Raw genomic sequence first — 25,769 nt, forward strand, 5'->3', positions numbered from 1 at the left:
CTCAAGGGCAGCTATGGATGGGCAATAAATGCTGACCCAGCCAGCGAAGCCCACTTCCCGTGAATGAATTTTTAAAATAATGCCTGGCTATGTTGGTCCCACCGGCAGGACATACCCAGCAGAGATAGCGGCACAGTGGTATACAGTCAGGAGGGTGTTGCCCTGGGGGTGCGCAACATCGACTCTGGACCCCATGAAGTCTCACGGCATCAGGTCAAACATGGGCAAGGAAACCTCCTGCTGATTACCACGTAACACCCTTCCTCAGCTGATGTATGAGTGCTCCTCCATATTGAACACCACTTGAAGGAAGCACTAAGGGTGGAAAGGGCACAGAATGCACATTGGGTGGGGGACTTCAATAGCCATTACCAAGAGTGGCTCGGTAGCACCGTTACTGAGGGAGCTGGTTGAGGCCTAAAGGACATAGCTGCTAGATTGGGTCTGCGGCAGGTGGCGAGGGAACCAACAAGAGGGAGAAACATACTTGACCTCATCCTCATAACCCTGCCTGCCACAGATGCATCTGTCCTTAACAGTTTTGGTAGGAGTGACCACCACACAGTCGTTGTGGAGAAGATGAAGTCCCATCTTTACATTGAGAGTACCTCCATCGTGTTTTGTGGCACTACCACCGTGCTAAATAGGATAGCTTTTGAACAGTTCTAGCAACTCAAGACTGGGCATCCAAGAGGTGCTATGGGCCATCAGCAGCAGCAGAATTGTACTTGAACACAATCTGTAACCTCATGGCCCAGCTCATCCCCCACTCTACCATTACCATCAAGCCAGGGGATCAACCTGGGTTCAATGAAGAGTGCAGGCGGGCATGTCAGGAGCAGCACCAGGGATACCTAAAAATGAGGTGCCAACCTGGTGAAGCTGTAACACAGGACTACTTGTATGCCAAACAGCATAAACAGCAAGTGATAAACACAGCAATGTGATCCCACAACCAACGGATTCGATCTAAGCTCTGCAGTCCTGCCACATCTAGTTGTGAATGGTGCTGGACAATTTAATAACTCACTGGAGGAGCAGGCTCCACAAATATCCTCAATGATGGGGGTGCCCAGTATATCAGTGCAAAAGATAAGGCTGAAGCATTTGCTACAATCTTCAGCCATTTGTTCCCGGTGGGTGATCTATCTCAGCCTTCTCTGGAGGTCCTCAGCATCAAAGATGTCAGTCTTCAGCCAATTCAATTCACTCCACGTGATATCAAGAAATGGCTGAAGGCATTGGATTCTGCAAAGGATATGGGCCCTGAAAATATTCCGACAACAGTGCTAAAGATTTGTGCTCCAGAGCCTGCCATGCCCCTAGCCAAGCTGTTCAAGTACAACGTCAACACTGGCATCTAACTGGCTATAAGGAAAATTGTCCAGGTATGTCCTGTTCACAAAAAGGACAAATCAAACCTGGCCAATTACCGCCCCGTCAGTCTACCTTTGATCATCAGTAAAGTAATGGAAGGGGTCATCAATAGTGTAATCAAGTGGCACTTGCTTAGCAATAACCTGCTCACTGACGCCCAGCTTGAGTTCCGCCAGGGCCACTCAGCACCTGACCTCATTACAACCTCAGTTAAGTATGGACAAAAGAGCCGAACTCCCGAGGTGAGGTGAAAGTGACTGCTGTTGAGGTGAAGGCCTCATTTGACCGAGTGTGGTATCAAGGAGCCCCAGCAAAACTGAAGTCAATGGGAATCGGGGGGAAACTCTCCACTGGGTGAAGCCAAAGCACAAAGGAAGGTGACTGTGGTTGTTGAAAGTCAGTCATCTCAGTTCCAGGACTTCACTGCAGGAGTACCTCAGTGTAATGTCCTCAGCCCAACCATCTTCAGCTGTTTCATCAATGACCTTCCTTCCATCATAAGGTCAGAAGTGGGGATATTCGCTGATGATTGCACAATATTCAGCACCATTTGTAACTCCTCAGATACTGAAGCAGTCCATGTCCAAATGCAGCAAGACCTGGACAATATCCAGGCTAGGGCTGACAAGTGGCAAGTAACATTCGTGCCACACAAGTGCCAGGAATGCCCATCTCCAACAAGAAAGAATTTAACCATCACCCCTTGACATTCAATGGGATTACCATCACTGAATCCCCCACTTTCAACATCCTGGGGGGTACCATTGACTAGAAATTTAACTGGACTCACCATATAAATACTGTGGCTACAAGAGCAGGTCAGAGGCTAGGAATCGCATGATGAATAACTCACCTCCTGACTCCCCAAGTCTGTCCACCATCTACAAGGCACAAATCAGGAGTTTGATGGAATACTCCCCACTTGCCTGGATGAGTGCATCTCCCACAACACTCAAGAAGCTTGACACCATGCAATGAAAATATATTGGCTTTCATAATATTATGTGATTCATTGTAAAAGTGGGTTCCCCCACCCAATGTGCATCTGTGCCCTTTCCACCCTTAGTGCTTCCTTCAAGTGGTTTTCAATATGGAGGAGCACTCATACATCAGCTGAGGAAGGGCGTTACGTGGTAATCAGCAGGAGGTTTCCTTGGCCATGTTTGACCTGATGCCGTGAGACTTCATGGGGTCCAGAGTCGATGTTGCGGACCCCCAGGGCAACACCCTCCTGACTGTATACCACTGTGCCGCCATCTCTGCTGGGTCTGTCCTGCCGGTGGGACCAACGTAGCCAGGGATTATTTTAAAAATTCATTCACAGGACGTGGGCTTTGCTGGCTGGGTCAGCATTTATTGCCCATCCATAGTTGTCCTTGAGAGGGTGGTGGCGAGCTGCCTTTTTGAACTGCTGCAGTCCATCTGGTGTTGGTTCAGTCACAGTGCTGTTAGGAGGCAGTTCCAAGACTTTGACCCAGCGACGGTGAAGGGACGGCGATATATTTCTAAGTGAGGATGTCAAGTGACTTGGAGGGGAACTTCCAGGTGGTGGTGTTCCCACCTATCTGCTGCCCTTGTCCTTCTAGATGGTTGTGGTCGTGGAATTCTAATGTGCTGTCTAAGGAGCCTTGGTTGATAGTTGGATTTGGATTTGTTTCTCTGTGTGTATCTGTGTGTGTGGGATTTAATTGAATTGTAGACAGCTAGTCTGAAGCTTTTGAGTTATCAAAAAGAAGCTAGATTTGACATGGTAAATACATAAACTTGGCTGAAGTTTTATAGTGTGAAGAGAATTTGGATGTTTAGATAAACCAGAATAGTTTGAATTTCAAAGAGATGGTAAAATGTTACACCTAGCCAAAAAGAAGCTAAGGCAAACAGTGTGTTTATTTTTCCAAAAAGGTTACTAATAAAATTATGAGGAAAGTAAAGTTGCAAAGACATATTGGAACAATGGTATTTACATTAAAAAGGGAGACACATGTATAAAGGAGACGAGGTTATGTGGAAGGAAAAAAGGCATTCAAAAAAAGCCTCCAGCCTCTGTGCATCAAGTTGCTGTCTACAGGAACCAAAGCTGAGAAACATCACTTTGAATTCGACTGTCAAGGGTATTGTGTTGCTATGCATGGGCCTGTTAAATCTAGTTGTTTTTAATGTTGCCTTCACAGGGGTATAACTGGGAGCCAGGCTAATTAGGGGATTTAGGAGTTTTTATAGTAGTAATTTGTATACCTACGTATGTGCTTAAAATATTTTGTTTAAATAATAAATGTTTAAATTAGTTTTGTAAAAAAACCTCTAAGTCTCGGAGGATTTATTACTACTGAATTCAAGACATGCATCTCGAAACAAAATATAAATTGCAAAACAGTTGTGGCAGCTGTTTCAAGTTTCCATCTGGGATTTGAGCAGCTCAGCACTTACCATCCACTATGCCATAACACATCATCCAGGACAAAACAGTCTGCTTGATTGGCATCACATCCACAAACATTCATTCCCTCCACCACTGAAGCACAGTAGCAGCAGTGTGTACCATCTACAAGATGCACTGCAGGAATTCAAGAAAGCTTCTTAGACAGCACCTCCCAAACCCACAGCCACTCCACCTAGAAGGACAAGGGCAGCAGATAGATGGGAACACCATCACCATCTGGCAGTTCCCCTCCAAGTCACTCACCATCCTGAATTGGAAACATATCACCGTTCCTTCACTGTTGCTGGGTCAAAGCCCTGGGACTCTCTTCCTAACAGTGCTGCGGGTGTACATACACCACATGGACTGCAGCGGTTCAAGAAGGCAGCTCACCACCTCCTTCTCAAGGGAAACTAGGGATGGGCAATAAATGCCGGCCCAGCCCACAGGCTGCATCCTGTGAATGAATAAAAAAAAGCAGCTCCTCATTGCCGTCAGCAACAATGTAAGGGCAATGGTTACTGCCAACATTGCACCCACCAGGGACCCAGGATCAGCGAGGGACCGAGGTCATAGGTGAGTGATGACATAATGGGGATTGTGGGGAGGTGGTCTCTGGCTGGGGAGGGCGGGGGAGTAGGAAGACAGGGGAGGAGAGTGGCGCTCAATGACCACTCCCCCTTCCTGATGCTGGGTCCTTTGACCAAACACTGAGCGCTTGACAATGAGGGATCCCCCGCCCCCACCACCCCAGGAACCTGCAAGCAAACATGATAGAGTTTGGTATGCAGGTTCGCAGCCTGGCAACTGCCCTACCTACCACTGGTTAAATACCAGAGGCAACATGATGAGACCCTTAAGTGAGCATTAATTTCCCACTTAAGGGCCTCAATTAGTGCACGGGCTGGAAGGTTGTCCATTCGTATTCCTGCCACAAATTTAATTGGGGCAGAGGCGGCAGGGCCACACCCACCCGATTAATTACTCCCCACCTTCAAACTCCCTTCAGAGTTGGGCATTAATGTCTGACGCCAACTTCAGGTGCACTGCATCTAACTGGCATCTGGTGCAAGGAAGGGAAGGGTAGGAAGAAAGGAGCAATGGAATGTTTGGGTCATGAACTTAAATGGGTAAACTTCGCAACGCCTTGCATTGCTGTCAAAGGGCAAAATAATGTGAGTAGTGTGCCCACGGTTTCTTTAGATGCACTGGCTGTGGCAAGCCCATTGAGCAACACAAGGCCTTGTGTGTTACCTCTAATTTAAAAATACAGACAAGTTAAAATAAATGAAGTTATTTTTAACCCAATCCCATATTTTTGTTGAGGATATGAAACAAGTGAATGCATAAAATAAATACAATACTTTAAATTTCTGAAAAATACAACTTCAAACTCTAAATAAAAAATTCTATTACAATAAAATGACTATTTTTCTTCTCCATTACAATTCATTTAATATTACTAATTCCAAATATGCATACAATTTTTTTTAATATTCATATCCACATCTATCTAGCATTATATAAAATGAAAGATTATCACAAATGGATGACCACATTTATCTATTTCCAAGTTAGTTTTGCACACTATTTGTAGGTGGTGTAATTATGAAAGTGTTGTTATGGAACAAAAGGTTTCGTAATGCATCCTTAAACATTATCCATGTAGGAATTGTCAGATTTGAGAGAAAAACAAGCAAACAGAAAAAAAATCCTTTGTTACTATACCCATTCAGGTCTGAAGTATTCATCAATGCAGGTCTCACAATTTATCCCAGTTGTATTGTTAGCACAGTCAATACATACACCTCCACCAATGTACTCTCCCTTTATGTTTAAACTCTGGCTCCTGTTGGCTACATTCTGGTCATAGTAGCAATCTCTAGCTTTTCCATGGCAATTACATTCTGAAATGATAAAGGTTACTTTGTAAGACAAAATAATGTCACAAAGTTCCACTTATATTAATTGTTCATTGAAGTGAGATGTTATTATTAAGTATGATTTTCTTTCATCGTTTTTGTAAGATATTTTGTCTTGGATCATTAATTCCTTTTAACCAAAGCATGTCACACATACAGAGCAGAAAGACTGCCTATTTTCTCAGCTTGGCTAGTTGTGCTTTGATCCAGTCACCGAGATGTGCAGAAAGGTGGCAAAAGGTAACTCACCTTCTGGTGCTCCTTCCACCCTTCTTGAGAAAAATAGTGGTAGCTAGTGACAGTCACCCACCAGAGGCCCAGGATCATCGTGGGATCCCAAACCAAAGATAAGTGGAGGCCAGATCGGGATTGCAGGATAGGAGAGTGGTGGTGGGGTGATTCAGAGGCAAGGGCAGAGGATGGCTTTCAGCCACCACCCCACTGCCCGATGTCAGATCCCTTGATCGGACACAGACAGGGTTTGCTGGGTGGCCTTCCAAGGGCACGGGAAAGCCATGCAGCCTCCATTTAATCACTGAGACACCACTTAATTTTAATCAGCTCAGGGTAAATGGATGTCAATTGGCTCATTAATTAACCTATTTGACATCCTGCTGCTGCTTTTGGCTGAGAATCCCATGTCAGCCCCTTCCAGGCTTCAACTTAATTGAGAGAGGTTTTGCTGCTGCAGGAAGACTGATGAAGGGTCTCTCCCACAATTAAATGGGCCTGGCCCCCATGACGGGATGCATTAAATCTGGCTCATAGTTACACATGGGAAATATCTTTTGACCCATCTGAATTCATCCATCCAGAGAAAGCCCAAAGCCAAAATAGGATCCAACCATTTCTTAAATGATTCTTGGATTTTCTCTCCTCTGCTCAATCTTCCTTTATATAGAGAAACATTTCCTGAAATCAGTTCTAAGTTTACCTTTTATGAGTTTGAAACAAAGTCCCTTTGACCGTCCTCTAAAAATTTAATTAGTATTATTCTGGATTCACGGTTTCCATTACTTAACCATCTTATATATTTCTATAAGATCAGTTCTGAATTGTTCCCTTTGCACGCCTAAATGCCTCATCTTAAATCAGCCTCATAGTTTGTCTCTGAGCTGCCTCCAGTATGTGAATGTCTCTCTTGTGCCTTGGTTACCAGAAATTACCAGTATTCAAGGTATGGCCCATAGCCTTTAATTTCTAGTTAATTTCATTGCTAACCTTTTAGTGATAGCATGCATTCCAACATGAAGCTTTGCATATGCATGCACTTCCTGTGCAGTAATACTTAATTATTTCCCTGTCAAGCTATTTCCATCTTACGATTTCCTTTGTATTTGACTGTCGTGCTTTCTGTCACAGTTAAGTTTATTGACAGTGAAATTAATCTAGTGTTACAGCTCAATACAAATAATACCACATTGACAGCTACTTCCAAACTCCAACCAAAGAGTAGTGGTTACAGGAAGAACCCTCTGCTGCTTTGTCATTCCTTGTCATTCATGCTGCTGAAGGTCTATCTCCAAATCGAGTTCCATATGTTGTCCTATATGCAGAGCAAAGTTATGTACAATGCAGCACTATAATCATGCAGGGCACTTTATGCAGGCTGTACTGCAGGAAATCACCAGACCTGGTGCTTGGAGATTTAAGTGGCATACTGTACTAGATGAGGGCTGTAGTTGGCCCATGGATTAATTATAATGGAGCCTTTGTAGTCAAACTTGGATTCTTAAGAGCCAAGTGTGTGGGAGATAGCCTTTATCTCACAGCAGACAACTTCTCACTTGCTGCGCAGGACAAAGAGTGGGGGACGGACAATTAACACAACAGAATAAACATCAAGGCACCTGCCAGAAAATCATGCTCAGATCTTATGATGTTGCTGGTCATCACCAACCAGCAATTCATGAAGGCAGTCACATTGTGTGAAGAAGCCTGCAGGACAACATAGAGAAAGGGAAGGCACTCAGCCTCTCAAGCCTGTTCCAGCATTCAATTATATCATGGTTGATCTGTACCTTAACTGCATCTACCTGCCTTGCATCCATTTAGAAACTTATTTTGGATATTACAAATTTCACTTATGTGGAAAAGAACATTTTTGAAGTATTTTAAATGATTGACTTACAATTATTCCTTATAATTTTCACTTATGTGCGATCACTTGGGATTGGTTATTTGCACAAGTCCTTAGTTATTTTTCACTGGTAATTTTTTACTTGCTTTCTTTGTTTTTGATTCATACGTTCCCCACCTTTTGAATTCCACTTTACAGATTTTTACATTTGAGTGAATCAATAAAATGTAATGCGTAAAGTATTGAAGACAAAAGTGTAATAGCAAAGTGCAAGCGGAAAATAGTGAAGATAGGTAATTAGTGTAAGTTTCAGAAAATAAGATTATTAGAAGAAAAGTATGTGCTAGATGCAAGATTTTTAGTGTGTAGAAGATGTGATGCCATTAATATTATTTGCATTCCTGTTATTTGGAAATCTGCATAACCACATGCTTTTCCCAAGTAGCAAAACAGGCTATGGTCTTTTATGTAGACCATAAGAAATTGAACCAGGTGCTAAAGCTGGCCATGCAGCAGTCACTGGTGGAGGCGCTCTCAGTCCCTTGCAATGTCATCATTCCAGTTTGGACCAGTCCCTGCCATGGTTCAAGCTAACAGTGCAGCCTTGTGAGGAGAATGTTAGGAGAATGCCTGCGCCTGAGCTCAGAGCACAGCATGCAGTCCAATGGACAAAGCTGCTGCCAACTGGTCAGGTGGAGTGAGGCGGAAAAAGGTGGAGTTTAGGGCAGCCATGCAGCACACTTTTCTCTGGCCATCCAAGTGTTGGCCAGCACTCTCCTGGATGCGTTAAAGAGCCTTCAGGCTTAACAAAAAGAGGTTCTTATATTTAAGAAGGAAATAGATTTCTGGACTCTAAAGGCGTCAAGGGGTATGGGGCAAGTGTGGGAGCATGGAGTCAAGACAGAGGATCAGCCATCATCATACTGAATGGCGGAGCAGGCTCGAAGGGCCAAATGACCTACTCCTGCTCCTATTTCCTATGTTTCTATGTTTCTTAGTGCACCCATGCTAACCCAAGCACCTCTCTTTCAATTTGCAGGAGGAGTACATCGGGATCACAGAGCCTAGTGAACCAGCTGTATGCCTCATGGCGTACAGAGAGCGAAGACAACGGAGAAGTGAGCGACAGGGGTGCCTGGCTGCACAGAGGGAGGAGCAGCACCCTCTGGAAGAAGGGGTTGCTGGGGTTCCCACACCGCCGAAGTGCCACAGCCATCCATTGTTGGTTGATGCCTACCTAAACCAAGGGTCTATAGGCATCACCTTTTATTCCTGCAGAGGACCAAGAACCAGTGTCGGCAAAGACTGCGCATGTCTATGGAACTGGTCGGCCACATTTGCCAGTGACTGCAAGATTTGGCACCACATGGACATGGTAGGCATCCACTGCCTGTGGCGATGAAAGTGACAGCGGCGCTCAATTTCTATGCCAGTGACTCCTTTCAGGGCTCCACAGGTACCTCTGTGGGGTATCACAAGCCTCCACCCACAAATCCATGAGGTCAGGAATGCCACCTTCACCAGGGCACACAACTTTGTGCATTTCGCCTGGGGCCAGTAGAGCCAGGACACAAGAGCGATTCGATTCACCAGGCCTCGGGTTACCCATAGGTGCAGGGTGCCATTGACTGCATTCACATGGCACTCAGATCTCCAACACAACACATGGTGAACTGTGTCAACTGCAAGGGATTCCATTCACTGAATGTGCAGATGGTGTGCGACCACCACAAACACATTCTGCAGGTCTGTGCACAGTTTTCAGGGAGTGTCCAGGACTCCTACATTCTCAGTTTGTCACAGATCCCTGAAATCTTCCAGGGTCCAAGAAGCTGCAGGGTTGGCTCCTCGGGGTCAAGGGCTACCCGCAGAGGATGTGGCTGATGACACCAATGCGGTGACCTCAGACTGCAGCAGAGCGATGCTATAATGAGGCTCATGCTGCAGCTCACAACTTGGTGGAGCAAACCATCGGGATGCAGAAAATGAGGTTCCGGTGCCTGGACCAGTCTGGTGGAGCCCTGCAATGTAGTTCACAGAGGGTGTCACGCATCGTCATCACCTGCTGCGCCCTTTACAACCTCATACTGCAACGAGGAGAGGAGCTGGCTGAAGAGGAGATGCAGGAGCTGGAGGTCTCCTCCAATGAGGAGGATGTCAACAGTGATGAGGGTGAGGAGGTCCTTGAAGGTGACGATGACGGTGATGAGGCCCTTGCACTGGCCAGATGAGGCAGGCATGCTCAGGAGGCCCTCATAGCTGCTAGTTTTGTGGAGGATGATGACGACATGCAGTGAGGAGATGGCATAAGATCCTCACATTGCATCTGTGAATGTTTGACTCCAGCCTGACTTATGGCAGCGCACATACCCTCTGTGATAATGCTACTGTCATGGAGATGCAGTGAAGGACCTAATTGTTGCTCAATTGCAGGAGGATGATGATAACATGCAGTGAGGATGCTCCATAGGTCTTCACATAGCCTCTGTCAATGCCTGACTCCTGTATGGCCAAGGACAGCTTGCTTGCGCTCTGTGATCAGGGTCAGATGATAGAGATGCAGCCTTGAAACTTTAAGAGCATCTGATCCCTTGTCCACCTTCAGCACCTGACCCCTTCAGGAGCACGGCATCACTGGTCACAGGTGCTGGTGTGATGGGGCCAGCCCCACCTTAAAGATGCTGAGAGCACACGGAGAGAAAGATGGAACTCTGTGACAACTGCCAACAACATTCTGGCAGCAATGACAAGCACCATCGAGGTGCAGGCATCAGTAATGTCTCCATGGAGTATGAGGCAGGTCCATCACTTTGGTCTGAAGGCTGCATAAAGCAGAGGGAAGAGGCCCTGGACTAAGACACCTGCCTTTATCTTGTGCAGAAAGGTTTCACATCTGAGTGACACGAACACTGCTCATCAGAACAAGGAGCCATAGGCAGGGAGACATCCTTGGGAGTTTATTGACAGTGTTGAACATGATGCACAAGTGATTAACACCCATGCCCAGGCTGTGCAACTAAATCTTCTTAACATCCTAACCCTGCCACTATGTCTTGGTGCTTGACGGCTATCCACAGCAGAGGTAGAGGTAGCCTGCTGACTGCTACACCCTGTCTGTGATGACCTTGGCAGACGTCTTCTGGAAGGGGACCTGCTGTGTGGCAGTGGCACCCTTCTCGAGCTGTGGAGCTGCTAAATTCATAGGAAGAGGGGATTCGGATGGGCTGGACACTCCCAGAGTCACCTGGGTGGATAGCCCTGGGGTGTGCCTCTGCTGATATTCCTCTCTATGGGTACCCAAGGGCACTTGGCTGACTCCTTGAGGAGAAGGGGTAGCTGGAGTGAAATCGAACTGCCCCACACCCCTCTCAAGAACACACTGTTGGAGGTCAACAATGGTGTCAGCGGTGGAGCTGAGTCTGTGCAGCAATGCAGGAAAGACGTCCTGGACCAAGGACTCCATGGCAGCCGCCATCCTATCAGTGCTGACCTCAGTGCATTGGCATCCTGGCGTTATCACCTCAGAGTGTAGGCAGACGGGCTTCTCCATTGTGCCTTGCAATCTGAGGAGTGCAATGGACATCCCTTCCTGATGTTCCCGTGCTTGCCTTTGCAGCTCCAGCAACTGTGACATGACCGAATCCAGAGGCTCGTCATCTGACTTGGATTCAACAAATTTCTGGCCTCCAGTGGTCCACCAAGTGCCGGACACCTAGGATGTCCCTGCCAATGCCTGCTTTGGATCAGACAGTGTGATGTGCTCACCAGATTGTGACCCTGAGGTTACTCTACAGCTAGATCCTACCAAGGTGTGCATCTCTGCACTGGTGGAGGGTGTGGGTGAGCGCTGTGACAGGACTTCAAGGAGGGTGCCTTCAGATTCCTCTTCAGAGGTTTCTTCGATGTATGATTGGAGGCCCTGGTTCATGGACTCTGTCAGCTGTTTGGCAAATGTGCCTACAAAAGCAAAGAGAGATAATTAGTGCATGGCAGTGGCCCGTGAAACAGGACATATCACTCATAGTATGGTTGTCAAATGGATATTGCACTGTCGGATCCTCACTTGTTAGAGCACTGCTAACCTCACTGTCAGCACAGGACCGGTCTCGATCCTCACTGCCCAGCTGGATGGCTGTACTTTCGAACTCCGTGAGGACCTTCATTTCAGGCATTCCTCCACCAGTAAGCGACCTCTCCCTCTTGTTGTGTGCAAGCTTGTCCTGCATAAGTAGTGATGGAGAGAGTGTAAGCAGGATGCCTGCAAGGCCAGGTGATAAGTAACAAAAACAGAATTACCTGGAAAAACTCAGCAGGTCTGGCAGCATCGGCGGAGAAGAAAAGAGTTGACGTTTCGAGTCCTCATGACCCTTCAGCAGAACTGAGTGAATATTAGGAGAGGGGTGAAATATAAGCTGGTTTAAGGTGGGGGGGTGGGGGTGGGGAGAGGAAGTGATAAGTATGCCTGGCATATGTAGGTGGTGAGTGGTCCCACAGATGGGATGGGGACAATAAAGGTATGTGTGAGAAAGTGAATGGTGATGTCCCTTGGACTGGCAGTGAGTGAGGGCCCTCTGAATGTGTGATGGATTTATGAGTGTGTGAGTTGAGAGTGATGAGGAGAGTGACTTACCTTGGCGGAACAGAGGAAATCATTCATTCTCTTGCAGCATTGGGTGGCTGTCCTCTTTTGCAGGGCATTGGCACTGACCATGATTGGCACTGTTTCCCAAGCCAGATTGGTGATGTTGCTTCCAATCCTGTGGCCAGAGCAGGGGCAGAGGACATCACAGTAAATCTCCACAGCATCCAAAAGGTGTTTGAGAGACGTGTCACTTGAACTTGGGCACTACAGTCTTCTAGCCTTTCAGGGCCATGTCTTCTTTGCAGCAGTCATGGGCTGGAAGCACTGAGAGGTGTGTGCGCGGCTACATTTTAAATATGGTGCCCGGCATGATGAAGCAGCAAGATGATGTTGTGGTGGGTGAATGAGAGCCCACCAGCAATGGAAACGCCGAATATCCCAGGAATGCATAATTAATGTGGGACGATACGGCGTGAAAAGCCGCCATTGCAGCCATCAGGTAAAATGTCATTTTACCCGCCCGCTACTGGGATGATTCGACCCTATGCTCCATTTGCTATATCTTTGCCCACTCACCTAAGTTATCTATATCCCTTTATAGCCTCCTTATGTCCTCTTCACAACTTACTTTCTTACCTATCTTTGTGTCATCAGCAAATTTACCACCCATATTTTTGGTCCTTTCAGCCAGTCATTTATATGAATTGTAAAAAGCCGAGACCCCAACACTGATCCCTGTGGCACACCACTCATTACATTCTGTCAACCAGAAAAAGACCCATCCATGTCTACTCTGTGTTTACTGTTAGTTAGCCAATCTCCTGTTCAAGCCAATATGTTACCCCCTACATGATGAGCTTTTATTTTCCTCAATAACCTTTGATGTGGCACCTTATCAAATGCCTTCTAAAAATCTAAGTACAGTACATCCACCAGTTCCCTTGATCCACACACGTGTCTCCTTCAAAAAGCTCAAATAAATTAGTTAAACATGATTTCCTTTTCACAAAACCATGCTGTCTCTGCCTGATTACCTTGAATTTATCTAAGTGCCCTGCTATACATAACATCTTTCATAATAGCTTCTAACATTTTCTCTATGATGAATGTTAAGCTAACTGGCCTGTAGCTTTTTTCCAATTGAGTGAATCTAGGGAATTTTGGAAATTTAAAACCAACACATCAACTATCTCACTAAAACAAAATCAGAATTACCTGGAAAAACTCAGCAGGTCTGGTAGCATCAGCGGAGAAGAAAAGAGTTGACGTTTCGAGTCCTCATGACCCTTCGACAGAACTTGAGTTCGAGTCCAGGAAAGAGCTGAAATATAAGCTGGTTTAAGGTGTGTGTGTGGGGGGCGGAGGAGCCACTTCTTTTAAGATGCAAGGATGAAATCCATCAGGACCAAAGGACTTGTCAACCTGCAGTTCCAACAATCTGCTTAGTCCCACTTCCTTGGTGATTGTAATTTTCTTGAGTTCCTCCCTCCCTTCCAATTCCTCATTTACAGCTATTTCTGGGATGTTACTTCTATCCTCTATAGTGAAGACGGGTGCAAATATCTGTTCAATTCATTTGCCATCTCCTTATTTTCCATTATTAATTCCCCAGAATCAATGTTCACTTTGTTAACTCTTTTCTTTTTTAAATATCTATAGAAGCTCTTACTACCTGTCTGTATATTTCTCTAATTTTTCCCTCCTTACTAATCTTTTAGTCATTCTTTATTGTTTTTTATATTCTATCTAATCTTCTGACCTGTCACCCATCTTTGCACAATGATAGGTTTTTCCTTTAAGTTTGATACAATCTTTAACTTTTTTGGTCAGCCACGGATGGCGGGTCCTCCCCTTGGAATTTTTCTTTCTTGTTGGAATTTATCTAATCTGTGTATTCTGAAATATCCCCTTAAATGTCTGCCACTGCATCTCTATTGACCTATCCTATTAACCTAAATTGCTGCTTTACTTTAATTAGCTCTGTTTTCATGCCCTCATAATTGCCCTTATTTAAGTTTAAAGTACTTCTCTCCCTCAAACTGAATGAAAAATTCAATCATATTCTGATCACTGCTACCCAGGGGGTGCCTTCACTATGAGGTCATTAACTAATCCTATCTCATTGCACAATACCAGATCTAGTATCACCTGTTCCCTGACCAACTCTAAAATGTGCTGGTCTAAGAAGTTATCCCAAAAACATATTACGAACTCTTCATCTATGCTAGCTTTGCCCACCTGATTTTTCCAGTTTATATGTAGATTGAAATTCCCCATGATATTCGCTGTACCTTTCTGACAAGCTCCCGCTATTTCTTCTTTGAGACCACATCCTACTGTGTGATTACTGTTAGGAGGCCTGTGCACCACTCCCACCATGACTTCTTGCCTTTATCATTCCTCATCTCTATCCATACCACTTCTATATCCTGGTTTCCTGAACTTCGGTCATTCCTTCTCTATTGTGCTAATGTTTTCTTTAACTAACAGTGCCACCCTTCCAACTGTTCCTAACGAAAATGTCACACAGCCTTCAATTCTCAGGTCCCAATCTATGCCATCCTGCAGCCATGTCTCTGTAATGGCAACTAAATCTTGCTTATTTATCTCTATTTGCACTATCAGTTCATCTGTTTTGTTTTGAATGCTACATGTGTTCAGATACAGAGACTTTGTCCTTTTATTATTTTTGTAACCTCTAGCTTTATCTGTTGATTTACTCTTAGTTTTGCACTCCCTGCACAATCTTTTTTCCCCTCTCTTTATTTTTCTCTGTACCTTATGTGATGTTGCATTTACCTACTCTAATTTAAACTTCTCTCTTTGTTATTCTATTTATTTCTTTGTTGTTCTTCTGTTTACATCTCAATTCTTCAATCTAATTTGGTTAAGAAAATACCCACTTAGTTGTCCCATTCACTCATGCTCCACATGCCATGTTGCTGAAACATTGTAATTTCAGCAAATTTCCATGCAAAAAAGTTAAAAACCTAAATGTACAAGAACAAGTCTACCTAATGGATGACCCATTAGATATCCTGATACAACAAAATCTGGATCAAAAGTTTTCCTTTTTTTCATATATTCCACAACAGAAGAATTGTCATGTCATGTAGAAGGATTTTTAATTTTGGTTTACCTATTCATACATTTTTTAAAATGAATGCTGCGCACGACAGCACCTCTAAAAGAAGTGAGGTATAAATTTGGTCATTAGCAGACTTAAGTTAATGCCCCAGAGGCAATTATTAACGTGGTCCACTACCTGCACAACCCGCAGAATGCCTGCCCTGGGGGAGTCGACATAAGTCTGTGTCGAACAAAGAAATAAATAGAAGAACAACAAAGAGAGAAGTTTAAATTAGAGTAGGTAAATGCAATGTCACATAAGGTACAGAAAATAATAAAGAGAGTGAAAGTAAGTTTGTGCAGAGTACAAACCTAAGAGTAAGTCAACAGATAAGGATAGAGGTTACAAAAATAATATAAGGACAAACTTAAGGTACTGTATCTGAATGCACATAGCATTCGAAACAAAACAGATGAACTGATAGTGCAAATAGAGATAAATAAGCAAGATGTAGTCACCATTACAGAGACATGGCTGCAGGATGGCATAGATTGAGACCTGACAATTGAAGGCCATGTGACATTTTGGAAGGTAGGAAGTGAGGGACAGGTGGAAGGGTGACTGTTAGTTAACGCGAACATTAACTCAATAGAGAAGGATGACCTAAGTTGGGAGTTTCTCTCCCAAGTAGTCTGGTATTTTATAATAATATTAATTGGTGGCGTGTGGCTTATGACTCTTTTGATACTTTGCTGTGGTGTAACATGTACAATAAATACAACAATGTTATTCCAATTCTTCGTAAACAATACTATTCTTCTTATCGTGTCCACGAACAGTGTATACATGGCCCAGCCAGAACTGGACAAATTTTTGCACCTTGTTGTTGAATTCGGCAAGATCTGCAACAGTGCAGGGCTCCTCTAGTGATAGGCATTGCAGGAGATGTTGTGTAGTCTGTGGCTCAGTTCCACATTCACAAGTTGTTGGGCTGGTTGTATATGCCCATACTATTAACAAGCCATAATTAATCAAAATTAAACTAACTTTGGCATTTACATGCTTTTCAACAAACCTCAGATCAATTGTTATATTTAAATGAATGTGGATGATAGATCCATTTGCAGAATGATCTGTTTGTTTATTTACTTACGTTCACATAACTTTCTGCTATAAAATGTTCCAGCTTCCCAGGGTTTCTGATGGAATCCAGGACAGCAACGATCACAACTTTCCCCACAGGTGTTGTGCTCACATTTGCAGCTAAATTTCTGCCAGATGAACGAAATACATTAAAATGAAATAGAATAGAACTATTTGTTAACTTAAATATGAACCGTAATTATTTTGTGACCACAGCCAGTACTTGCTACTTTGTATAAAATGTAATTATATCCATTTCCTACTAACAAGATAAAACGTATTAAGAAATAGGAGGATTAATTAGGCCATACAGCACTTTAAGCCTGCTCCGCATTCAATAAAATCTTGATCTAAGACCTCAAATCCACTATCCCACCCGATCCTCATATCCCTTGATTTCCTTAGAGTCCAAAAAGCCTTGAATATACTCAATGACTGAGTGTCCACACCAATCTGAGGTGGACAAGTCCTGACTCAAGAACCTCTAAAAAAAAGAAATTTCTCCTCACCTCAGCTCGAAATGTCCAGCCTCTTATCCTGAGACTATGACCCCTAGTACTAAATTCTTCGACCAGGGGCAACAACCACTCAGCATCTATCCTATCAATCCCTCGCAGAATCTTATATGTTTCAGTGAGATTATCTCTCATTCTCCTAAACTCAAGACAATAGTTCCAATCTACTCAATCTCTGCTCTTAGGACAACCTTCTCATCCCAGGAATCAATCTAGTGAACCGTATTCTTGCTTTGTCCCTCTTCAGGCAACTTGTCCTGTGGGGCAAGGATATCACAGAGCAGCTGCAGGACATTCTTCAGGGGAAGGGTGAACAGCCAGAAGTGATGGTTCACATTAGTACCAACAACATAGGTAGAAAGAAGGATGTGGTCCTGAAGCTAGATTTTAAGGACCTAGGAAGACATTAAAAGCAGTGCCATATGCTAGTGAGCATAGAAGTAGGAGGTTAGAGTTGATGAATGCATGGCTGGAGAAATGGTGTAGGAGGAAGGGATTCAGATTCTTGGGCATTGGTTGCGGTCCTGGAGGAGGTCGGACCTGTACAAACTGGGCAGTTTGCACCTCAATGGGGCTGGGACCAATATCCTAGCTGGGAGGTTTGCTACTGCTGTTGGGGAGGGTTTAAAGTGGCTTGGCAGAGGAATGGGAACCTGAGGACAGACTCAGATGGACCAAAATCAGAAATGGTAATGAAAGGCAGAAAATCAGTGAGTGAATCTGGAAGACAGAGGAAAGAAAAGATAGAAAAGAGAGAGTTTGGCAGTACTCAAAGGTATATACTTCAATGCAAGGGATATAGCAAATAAAGCAGATGAGCTGAAGGCACAGATAGAAACGTGGTGGTATGATATCATAGCTATTACAGAAACATGGCTTAAAGAGGGACAGGAATGGCTGCTCGACATTCCTGGTTATAGGATTTTCAGACGAATTAGAGCGGGGATAAAAAAAAAGGGAAGTTGCAATTTTGGTTAGAGAAGCAATTATAGCTGTGAGGCCATGTGGATGGAGCTTAAGAACAAAAAAGTGGCAGTCACACCACTGAGAGTGTTCTACAGACCCCCAAACAGTCAGATGAGCAAATATGTAGGCAAATCTTTAAGAAGTTCAAAAACATTAGGGCACTAATATTAGGGGATTTTAATTACCCCAATATTAACAGGGATAGTTTTACTGTGAAAAAAATGGAGTGAACAGGACTCATAAGGTGCATTCTGGAGAACTTTTTTGGCTAGTATGTAAGCAAGTCCAACAAGAGAGGGCATGGTTCTGGAATTCGTCTTGGGAAATGAAGCTGACCAGGTGGAAGGAGTGACAGTGGGAGGGCATTTTGGTGGTAGTGATCATAATTCAGTTAGTTTTAACAATTATGGAAAAGAACAAAGATGAAACAGGAGTCAAAGTTCTAAATTAGGGTAAGGCCAACTTTACTAAGCTGAGTAATTTAGCAAAAGTGGACTGGAAACAGCTACTTGAAGGTAAATCAATGACATGCAGTGGGAGACATTCAAAGGAGAGATTCAAAGGGTTCAGAGTAAACACATTCCCACAAAGAAAAAGGGTGGGTATGTGGCCAAATCTAGAGCACCCTGGACATCAAGGAGTTTACAGGGTAAGATAGGGCAGGAAAGAAAAGCTTATGTCAGACGTCAAGAGCTCAATACTACAGAAAGCCGAGAAGAGTTTAGATAGAGGAGGGGTGAAATCAAAAAGGAAATTAGGAAAGCAAAGAGAGGGCATAAAAGAATATTGGCAAGCAAAATCAAGGAGAACCCAAAGATGATTTATCAATACAATAAGAGTAGGAGGATAACTAAGGAAAGACTAGGGCCCATAAAATACCAAAAAGGTAACCTACATGTGGAGATGGAGGATGTGGGCATGGTTCTTAATTAATACTTTGCGTCTGTCTTCACAAAAGAGCGGGCCAATGCAGACAATGCAGACAATGCAGTTAAGGAGGAGGATGTGATGTACTGGATGTGATAAACATAGAAAGAGAGGAAGCATTAAGGGGATTAGCATCCTTGAAAGTGGATAAATCACCAGGGCTGGATGAGGTGTAACTCAGGCTGTTAAAAAGAAGCCAGGGAGGAAATTGCGGAGGGCCTGTCCATCATTTTCCAATCCTCACAGGATGCAGGTGAGGTGCTGGAGGATTGGAGGTTTGCTAATATTGTACCTTTTTTAAAAAGGGAGCAAGGGATAGACCGAATAATTACAGGCCAGTCAGTCTCACGTTGGTAATGGGAAAATTATTGGAATCAATTCTGAGGGACAGAATAAACAGTCACTTAGAAAGGCATGGATTAATCAAGAACAGGCAGCATGGATTTGTTAAGGGAAGGTCATGTCTGACTAATTTGATTTAATTTTTTGAGCAAGTAACAAGGAGTATTGATCACGGTAGTGCAGTTGATGTGGTCTACATGGATTTCGGCAAGGCTTTTGACAAGGTCCCCCATGGCAGACTGGTCAGAAAAATAAAAGCCCATGGGATCCAGGAAAATGTAGCAAGCTGGATATAAAATTGGCTCAGTGATAGGAAGCAAAAGGTAATTGTTAATGGATGTTTTTGTGACTGGAAGGCTGTTTCCAACGGGGTTCTGTAGGGCTCAGTACTAGGGCCCTGGTTTTTGTGGTATATGTTAATGATTTGGACATAAGTATAGAGGGAATGATCAAGAAGTTTGCAGATGACACATAAATTGGCCATGCGGTAGATAGCGAGGTGAATTTCTGCAGACTGCAGGAAGATATCAGTGAACTGGTCAGGTGGGCAGAAAAGTGGCAAATGGAATTCAACCCAGAGAAGTGTGAGGTGATGCATTTGGGGAGGTCAAACAAGGCAAAGGATTATACAATAAGTGGGAGGATGCCGAGACGTGTAGAGGAAGTGAGAGACTTTGGAGTGAACGTTCATAGATTCCTGAAGGTAGCAGCACAGTTTGATAAGGTAGTTAAGAAGGCATATGAAATCCTTTCATTTATTAGTCAAGGTACAGAATATAAGAGCAGGGAGGTTATGGTGGAACTATATAGAACATTAGTTAGGCTACAACTTGAGAACTGTGTGCAATTCTGGCCACCTCATTTCAGAAAGTATGTAATTGTATTAGAGAGGGTAGAGAGGAGATTTACAAGAATCATAGAATCACAGAATTTTAACGATCCCATGGGCTTTTCTATTCAAATAATCATCAGACGCCCTTTTGACTGTCTCAATTGAACCTGCCTGCACCATACTTCCAAGCAGTGCATTCCAGACTCAAATCAGTCCCTGTGTGAAAAAGTTTTTTTCTCACGTCACATTTGCTTCTTTTGTCAATCATTTTGAAACTGTGTTCTTGGTCCTTTTACGAGCGAGAACAGATTCTCCCTATCTCCCTTGTCCAGCCCCTCATGATTTTGCACATCTCTATCAAATTTCCTCTTAGCCTTCTTCTCTCCAAGGAGAACAGTCCCAACCTCTCCAATCTATCCTCATAGCTGAAGATTCTCATCCCTGGAACAATTCTTGTAAGCCTTTTCTGCACTCTCTCCAATGTGCTCACATCCTTCCGATAATGTGGTGCCCAGAACTGTACACAATACTCCAGCTGAAGTCTAATGAGTGTCTTAGATAAATTCAGCATACCCTCCCTGCTCTTGTGCTCTATGCCCCTATTAATAAAGCCCTAGATACTATGTACTTTATTAATTGCTCTCTCCACCTGTCCTGCCACCTTCAATGACCAATGAACATATACACCCAGGCCTTTTTGCTCCTGCAACCCCTTCAAAATTTCACCTGTCTGTCCATGTTCTTCCTCCTAACATTCATCACCCTACACTTCTCCGCATTGAACGTCATATGCCACCTGTCTGCCCACTCCATCAATTTGTCTCTGTTCTCTTGAAGTTCCAAACCGTCCTCTGCGCAGTTCACAACACTCCCAAGCTTCGTATCATCCGCACACTTTAAAAATTCCCCCTGCACATCAAGATCTAGATCATTAACATATATATCAGGAAAAGCAAGGGTTCCAATACCAACTGCTGGGGAACTCCACTACAAACCTTCCTCCAGCCCGAAAAATATCCATTGACCATTACTCTGTGCTTCCTATATTTCAGCCAATTTTGTATCCACATTGCTACTGCCCCTTTTATTCCATGAACAATAGCTTTTCTCACGAGTTTGTTGTGTGGCACTGTATCAAATGCCTTTTGAAAGTCCATGTACACCACATCGCCCTCATCAACCTTTTCTGTTACTTCTTCAAGTTGGTTAAACACAATTTCCCATTTAGAAATTCACGTTGGCTTTTCCTTATCAACCCATATTTTTCCAGTGACTACTAATTTTATCCCAAATAATTGTTTCTAGAATCTTGCCCACTGCTGAAGTCAAACTGACTGGTCTGTAATTGCTGGGCTTATCCTTAAAACCTTTTTTAAACAAGGATGCTGCCAGGACTGGAAAATTGCAGCAATGAGGAAAGACTGGATAGGCTGGGGTTGTTCTTGTTGGAACGAGGAGGCTGAGGGGAGATTAGATTGAGATGTACAAAATTGTGAAGGACCTGGATAGAGTGGATGGGAAGGGCCTATTTACTTTAGCAGAGAGGTCAGTGAATGGGGGTATAGATTTAAAGTGATTGGTATGAAGATTAGAGGGGAGATGAGGAAGCATTTTTTCACCCAGAGGGTTGTGGGAGTCTGGAACTCACTGCCTGAAAGGGTTGTAGAGGCAGAAACCCTCATCTCATTTAAAACTTGCCTGGATATGCACCTCAAGTGCCGTAACCTGCAGGGCTACGGACCAGGTGCTGGGAAGTGGGATTAGGCTAGGTGGCTCATTTTTCAACCAGCATAGACACAATAGGCCTCTTTCTGTGCCATAAACTTTCTATGATTCTAAGGCCCTTAAGTGGTCATTAATTGACCTTTTAAGGGCCTCAATTGGTGGCTTAGTGGAAAGTCCACAGGCCTACCCGCCTCAGGCTTAATTTTATCAGAGGCGGGAATGTAGCGGTGTATTCACACATCACCCTCCTGCCTCCAAACACACCACGAGAGAGCCACAAAACTCTCCCCGTGCTTTCAAATTCCTCCGTGGCCTCGTCCTTCCCTATCTCTTTGATCTCTTCCAACCCTCTGAGATATCTATGCTCCACTAATTCTGGTCTCTTACGCAAGCCCAATTTTAATCGCTTCATCATTGGTGACTGCACTTTCAGTTGCCTAGGCACCAAGAACTGGAATACTCTCCCTACACTTCTCTGCCTCACAACCTTGCTTTCTACGTTTAAGACATTCCTTAAAACCTGCCTCTTTGACCAAGCTTTTGGCCATCTGACCTAATATTCCCTTATGTGACTCAATGTCACACTTTGCTTTATAATGCCGTTGTGAAGAGCCTTAGGGCATTTTATTACGTTAAAGATATTGTATAAATTGTTGTTGTATTAATAGTGGCACCATTCTAGTGAATCTGGTGAATCTTTGTTACAGTAAGACCACCAAAACTGTACACAATACTCCAGGCATGGCCTTACCAAGGATCTATATAATTTCCGTAAGATTTCTTCACTCTTATATTCCAACCCTTTGTAATAAAAGCTAACACACCATCTACTTGCCTAGTTGCTGGCTGAATCTGCATGTTAACTTTCTGTGATTCTTATACAAGGACACCCAGGTTCCTCTGAATACCAACAGTTCTCAGTCTCTCACCATTTATAAAATATTCAGCTTTCTATTTTTCCTACTGAAATGGATAACTTCACCTTTCTCCACGTTATATTCTATCAGCCACATACTCTGATCGTATACTTGACCAATCTAAATCCCTCTGCAGCCTCTTTGCATCCAGCTTACAGCTTACTTTCTCTCCTAGGGGATTGTCAGTAAACTTAGATACATTACATTCAATCTCCTCATCTAAGTCATTGATATAGATTGTAAACAACAGAGACCCAACCACTGTTTTTGCAGTACCCAACTTGTTGCAGCTTGCCAACCCAAAAACAACCCTTTTATTCTAATTCTTTGTCTTCTCTTCATTAATCAATCATCTACCCATTCTAATATATTAACCCCAGTTGTATAAATGCTAATTCTGTGTAATAACTTCTTGTGTGACACTTGATGGAATGCTTTTTGAAAATCCAAATACACTACGTTCACTTATCTAACCTGCCTGTTGCAAGTTCAAAAAATTTTCAATAGATTTGCACAATTTCCCTTGTATAAATTCACATTGACTGTTCAATCGTAATTTGATTTTCTAAATGCCCTGTTACCATGTTCCTAACAATAGGTTCTAGCATTTATTCATCTACTGATGTCAGGCAAACTGAACTGAAATTCCTTGTTCTCTCTCCATCTTTTCTTGAGCAGCAGTGCTACCTCTATTCCACAAATCATCCTAAAATCTATAGAAGTTTGGAAGATCAAAACCTATGTATCCAATCCATTTAGAGGAGTGAATGTGCCCGAAAGGGGAGATTTGTGAGTTTCATATACCTTTTGGCTGGTCCACCATGAGTAGGCTTTACCATGAGTGGGCTTAACAAAGGAAGTGCATGACAGTTCTCCAAGTAACTTCTAAAAAAAAGGAATATACGTACATTTGTTACTAAATCGAGAGGACAAGCACTTGCATGTCCGTAGCAGATGCACATCCCACCAACAGAAATGTCTTTCAGAGAGTAGTAATACTAAAAGGGAAAAAGAACAAGCATTATAAACTTCAATAATTGTATATTATTGTTCTACCTTGCTTACTCTGGATGCGATCATTGAAATGAGAACGTCAAACATAGGGGCAGCATTTTTAAATACAATAGATAGCCCCAACCAGGGCCAATAATACAGTTAATTAAGCAGAGGATCCTAGCTTCAAATGCTGGCAAGTTTCATTCTATTTTAAATCATGTTCAGTTGAGCAAAATAAAAACACATTTTAGAATGAAAAAAGGAAGAGGGAGCCACAAACTGGATACAATGCTTCAAAACCTATCAAAAATAGGATCCTCAAACATTCCTGGTCATTGGCAATGAAAAAGTAAGCAAATTAGCATTCCCTCATGCCACTTATTGGGTGATGATGAAGTAAGCCTTTCTAATATCAATAGCCACTTATATTGTATATTTGAGTTACCAATAATCATGTCTAGTAGTATCTAATTTTACAAAATGTAAATGTTTGATACCATAGCTATGGTATCATTGTAGTTATGAACTACCAATTTCTCCCTATCCCAAATGATCAGTATTAAAAATATTAAAAACCATTATCCAAGATTAACACTTCCAATGAAATATTTTATTGGTATTACGATAATCATACCCACTTCACTGCAATGTACTATTAGTAACATGGATAAGGTACAATCTGAAACAGTTTTAATCAAATTAATATCTTTTATTTGTATCGTCCAAGGCTATATGCAGATTTTAATTAATTTATAGCTCAGTTATCCTGCAGCTTTGTATTACGCCAAGCATAACTATGGGCAGAATTGTCCCAGATTTGCACAAAGTGCACTAGCAGGTGGGAAAAAAAGTCATTTTATTCGCCAGCTGCAATGATGGGTTTTCGCCATTCCCACCCCATTAATTACAGAGCCACAGGAAACACGCCGTCTCACTGGCAGGTGGCCTCTGATTTTCCCACCACACCATTACCTCACCGCTTCCTCAAGCCAGGCACCATATTTAAACTGTAGCTGTGTGCACACTTCTCAATGCTTGCAGCCCAGGACTGCTCCGGTGAAGACATGCCCTCAAAACCCAAGAAGAGTGCAACCCCCCCAGTTCAATGATGCATCCCTGGGATGCCTTATGGATGCTGAGGTGGCCCACCACAATGTCCTCTATGCCCACCCTGACTGCAGGAGGCCCATCAGTCTCACCACTCCAGCTTGGGAGGTGGTGGCAAAGTTGGTATTGGCAGTGCATATGCTGCACAGAAGAGGTTGGCCATCCAGTGCAGAAAACAGATGAATAATCTCATCCATGCCACCAGGGTAAAGTAACCATCTTATCACTCTAAACTCTCACATTCACTGGCATCTCACTCACTGCCAGGTCAAGGGACATCACCACTCACTCTCTCACGCACACCCTCACATCTCGATCTGGCCTCATCTCCTCTGGAGACTGTCTCCTCAGCCCTCACCATCTGAGGCCACTTGCACAGATCAACATGTGCCCCCACACACACCCTGGGATACCCCCTTCCCCAGTACACCCCTCGCTCTGCAGCCTCTTCCCTTGCGTGAGGCCACTTCTCCCCATTCCCAAAGCAAGCCATAGCCCTGCAGCCATTGAAAAGCTACCTCCACCTTACAGTGGGACTGGTAGGTAAAGACCTGCCTGTGAGCCCCACTAAAAGTGATGTGGTGCTGCTTGCAAAGCTTGGCACTGATGACCCCGAGTGCTGCCGGAAGTAAGATAGGCAAACAAACCTTGAAGTCCCAAGCAATGTGCAGCTCGTCAGGCGCATGTCACTTGTGTACTGTTGTGAAACATGTTGGCGTAATTGCCTGGATGATCCAGCTTGGGGGCATGATTCCGGTGAGCAGGGCTTATAATGAGATGCTAAAGTATTGAAATTAGTTCCTGATGTGCGATGGTGGGAAACATGGCGCACATTGACGGGTGGAGCAG

At 43.7% G+C, this 25,769-nt stretch overlaps 1 protein-coding gene across 2 annotated transcripts in view; it reads right to left on the reverse strand.

Moving 5' to 3' along the window:
* Positions 1-25,769, reverse strand: part of lama2 (laminin, alpha 2) — a 588,604-nt gene that overhangs the window by 374,462 nt on the left and 188,373 nt on the right. For both annotated transcript variants that reach the window (XM_041187590.1, XM_041187589.1), the window contains exons 6-8: positions 23,726-23,815; positions 16,604-16,721; positions 5,525-5,703 (exon numbers count right to left, since the gene is read on the reverse strand). In XM_041187590.1, coding sequence (XP_041043524.1) covers positions 5,525-5,703; positions 16,604-16,721; positions 23,726-23,815 — 387 coding nt within the window. The remainder of the gene's footprint in view (positions 1-5,524; positions 5,704-16,603; positions 16,722-23,725; positions 23,816-25,769) is intronic.

This window comes from Carcharodon carcharias, chromosome 5, assembly GCF_017639515.1.
Source record: "Carcharodon carcharias isolate sCarCar2 chromosome 5, sCarCar2.pri, whole genome shotgun sequence".
In the NCBI taxonomy this organism is placed as follows: Eukaryota; Metazoa; Chordata; class Chondrichthyes; order Lamniformes; family Lamnidae; genus Carcharodon; species Carcharodon carcharias.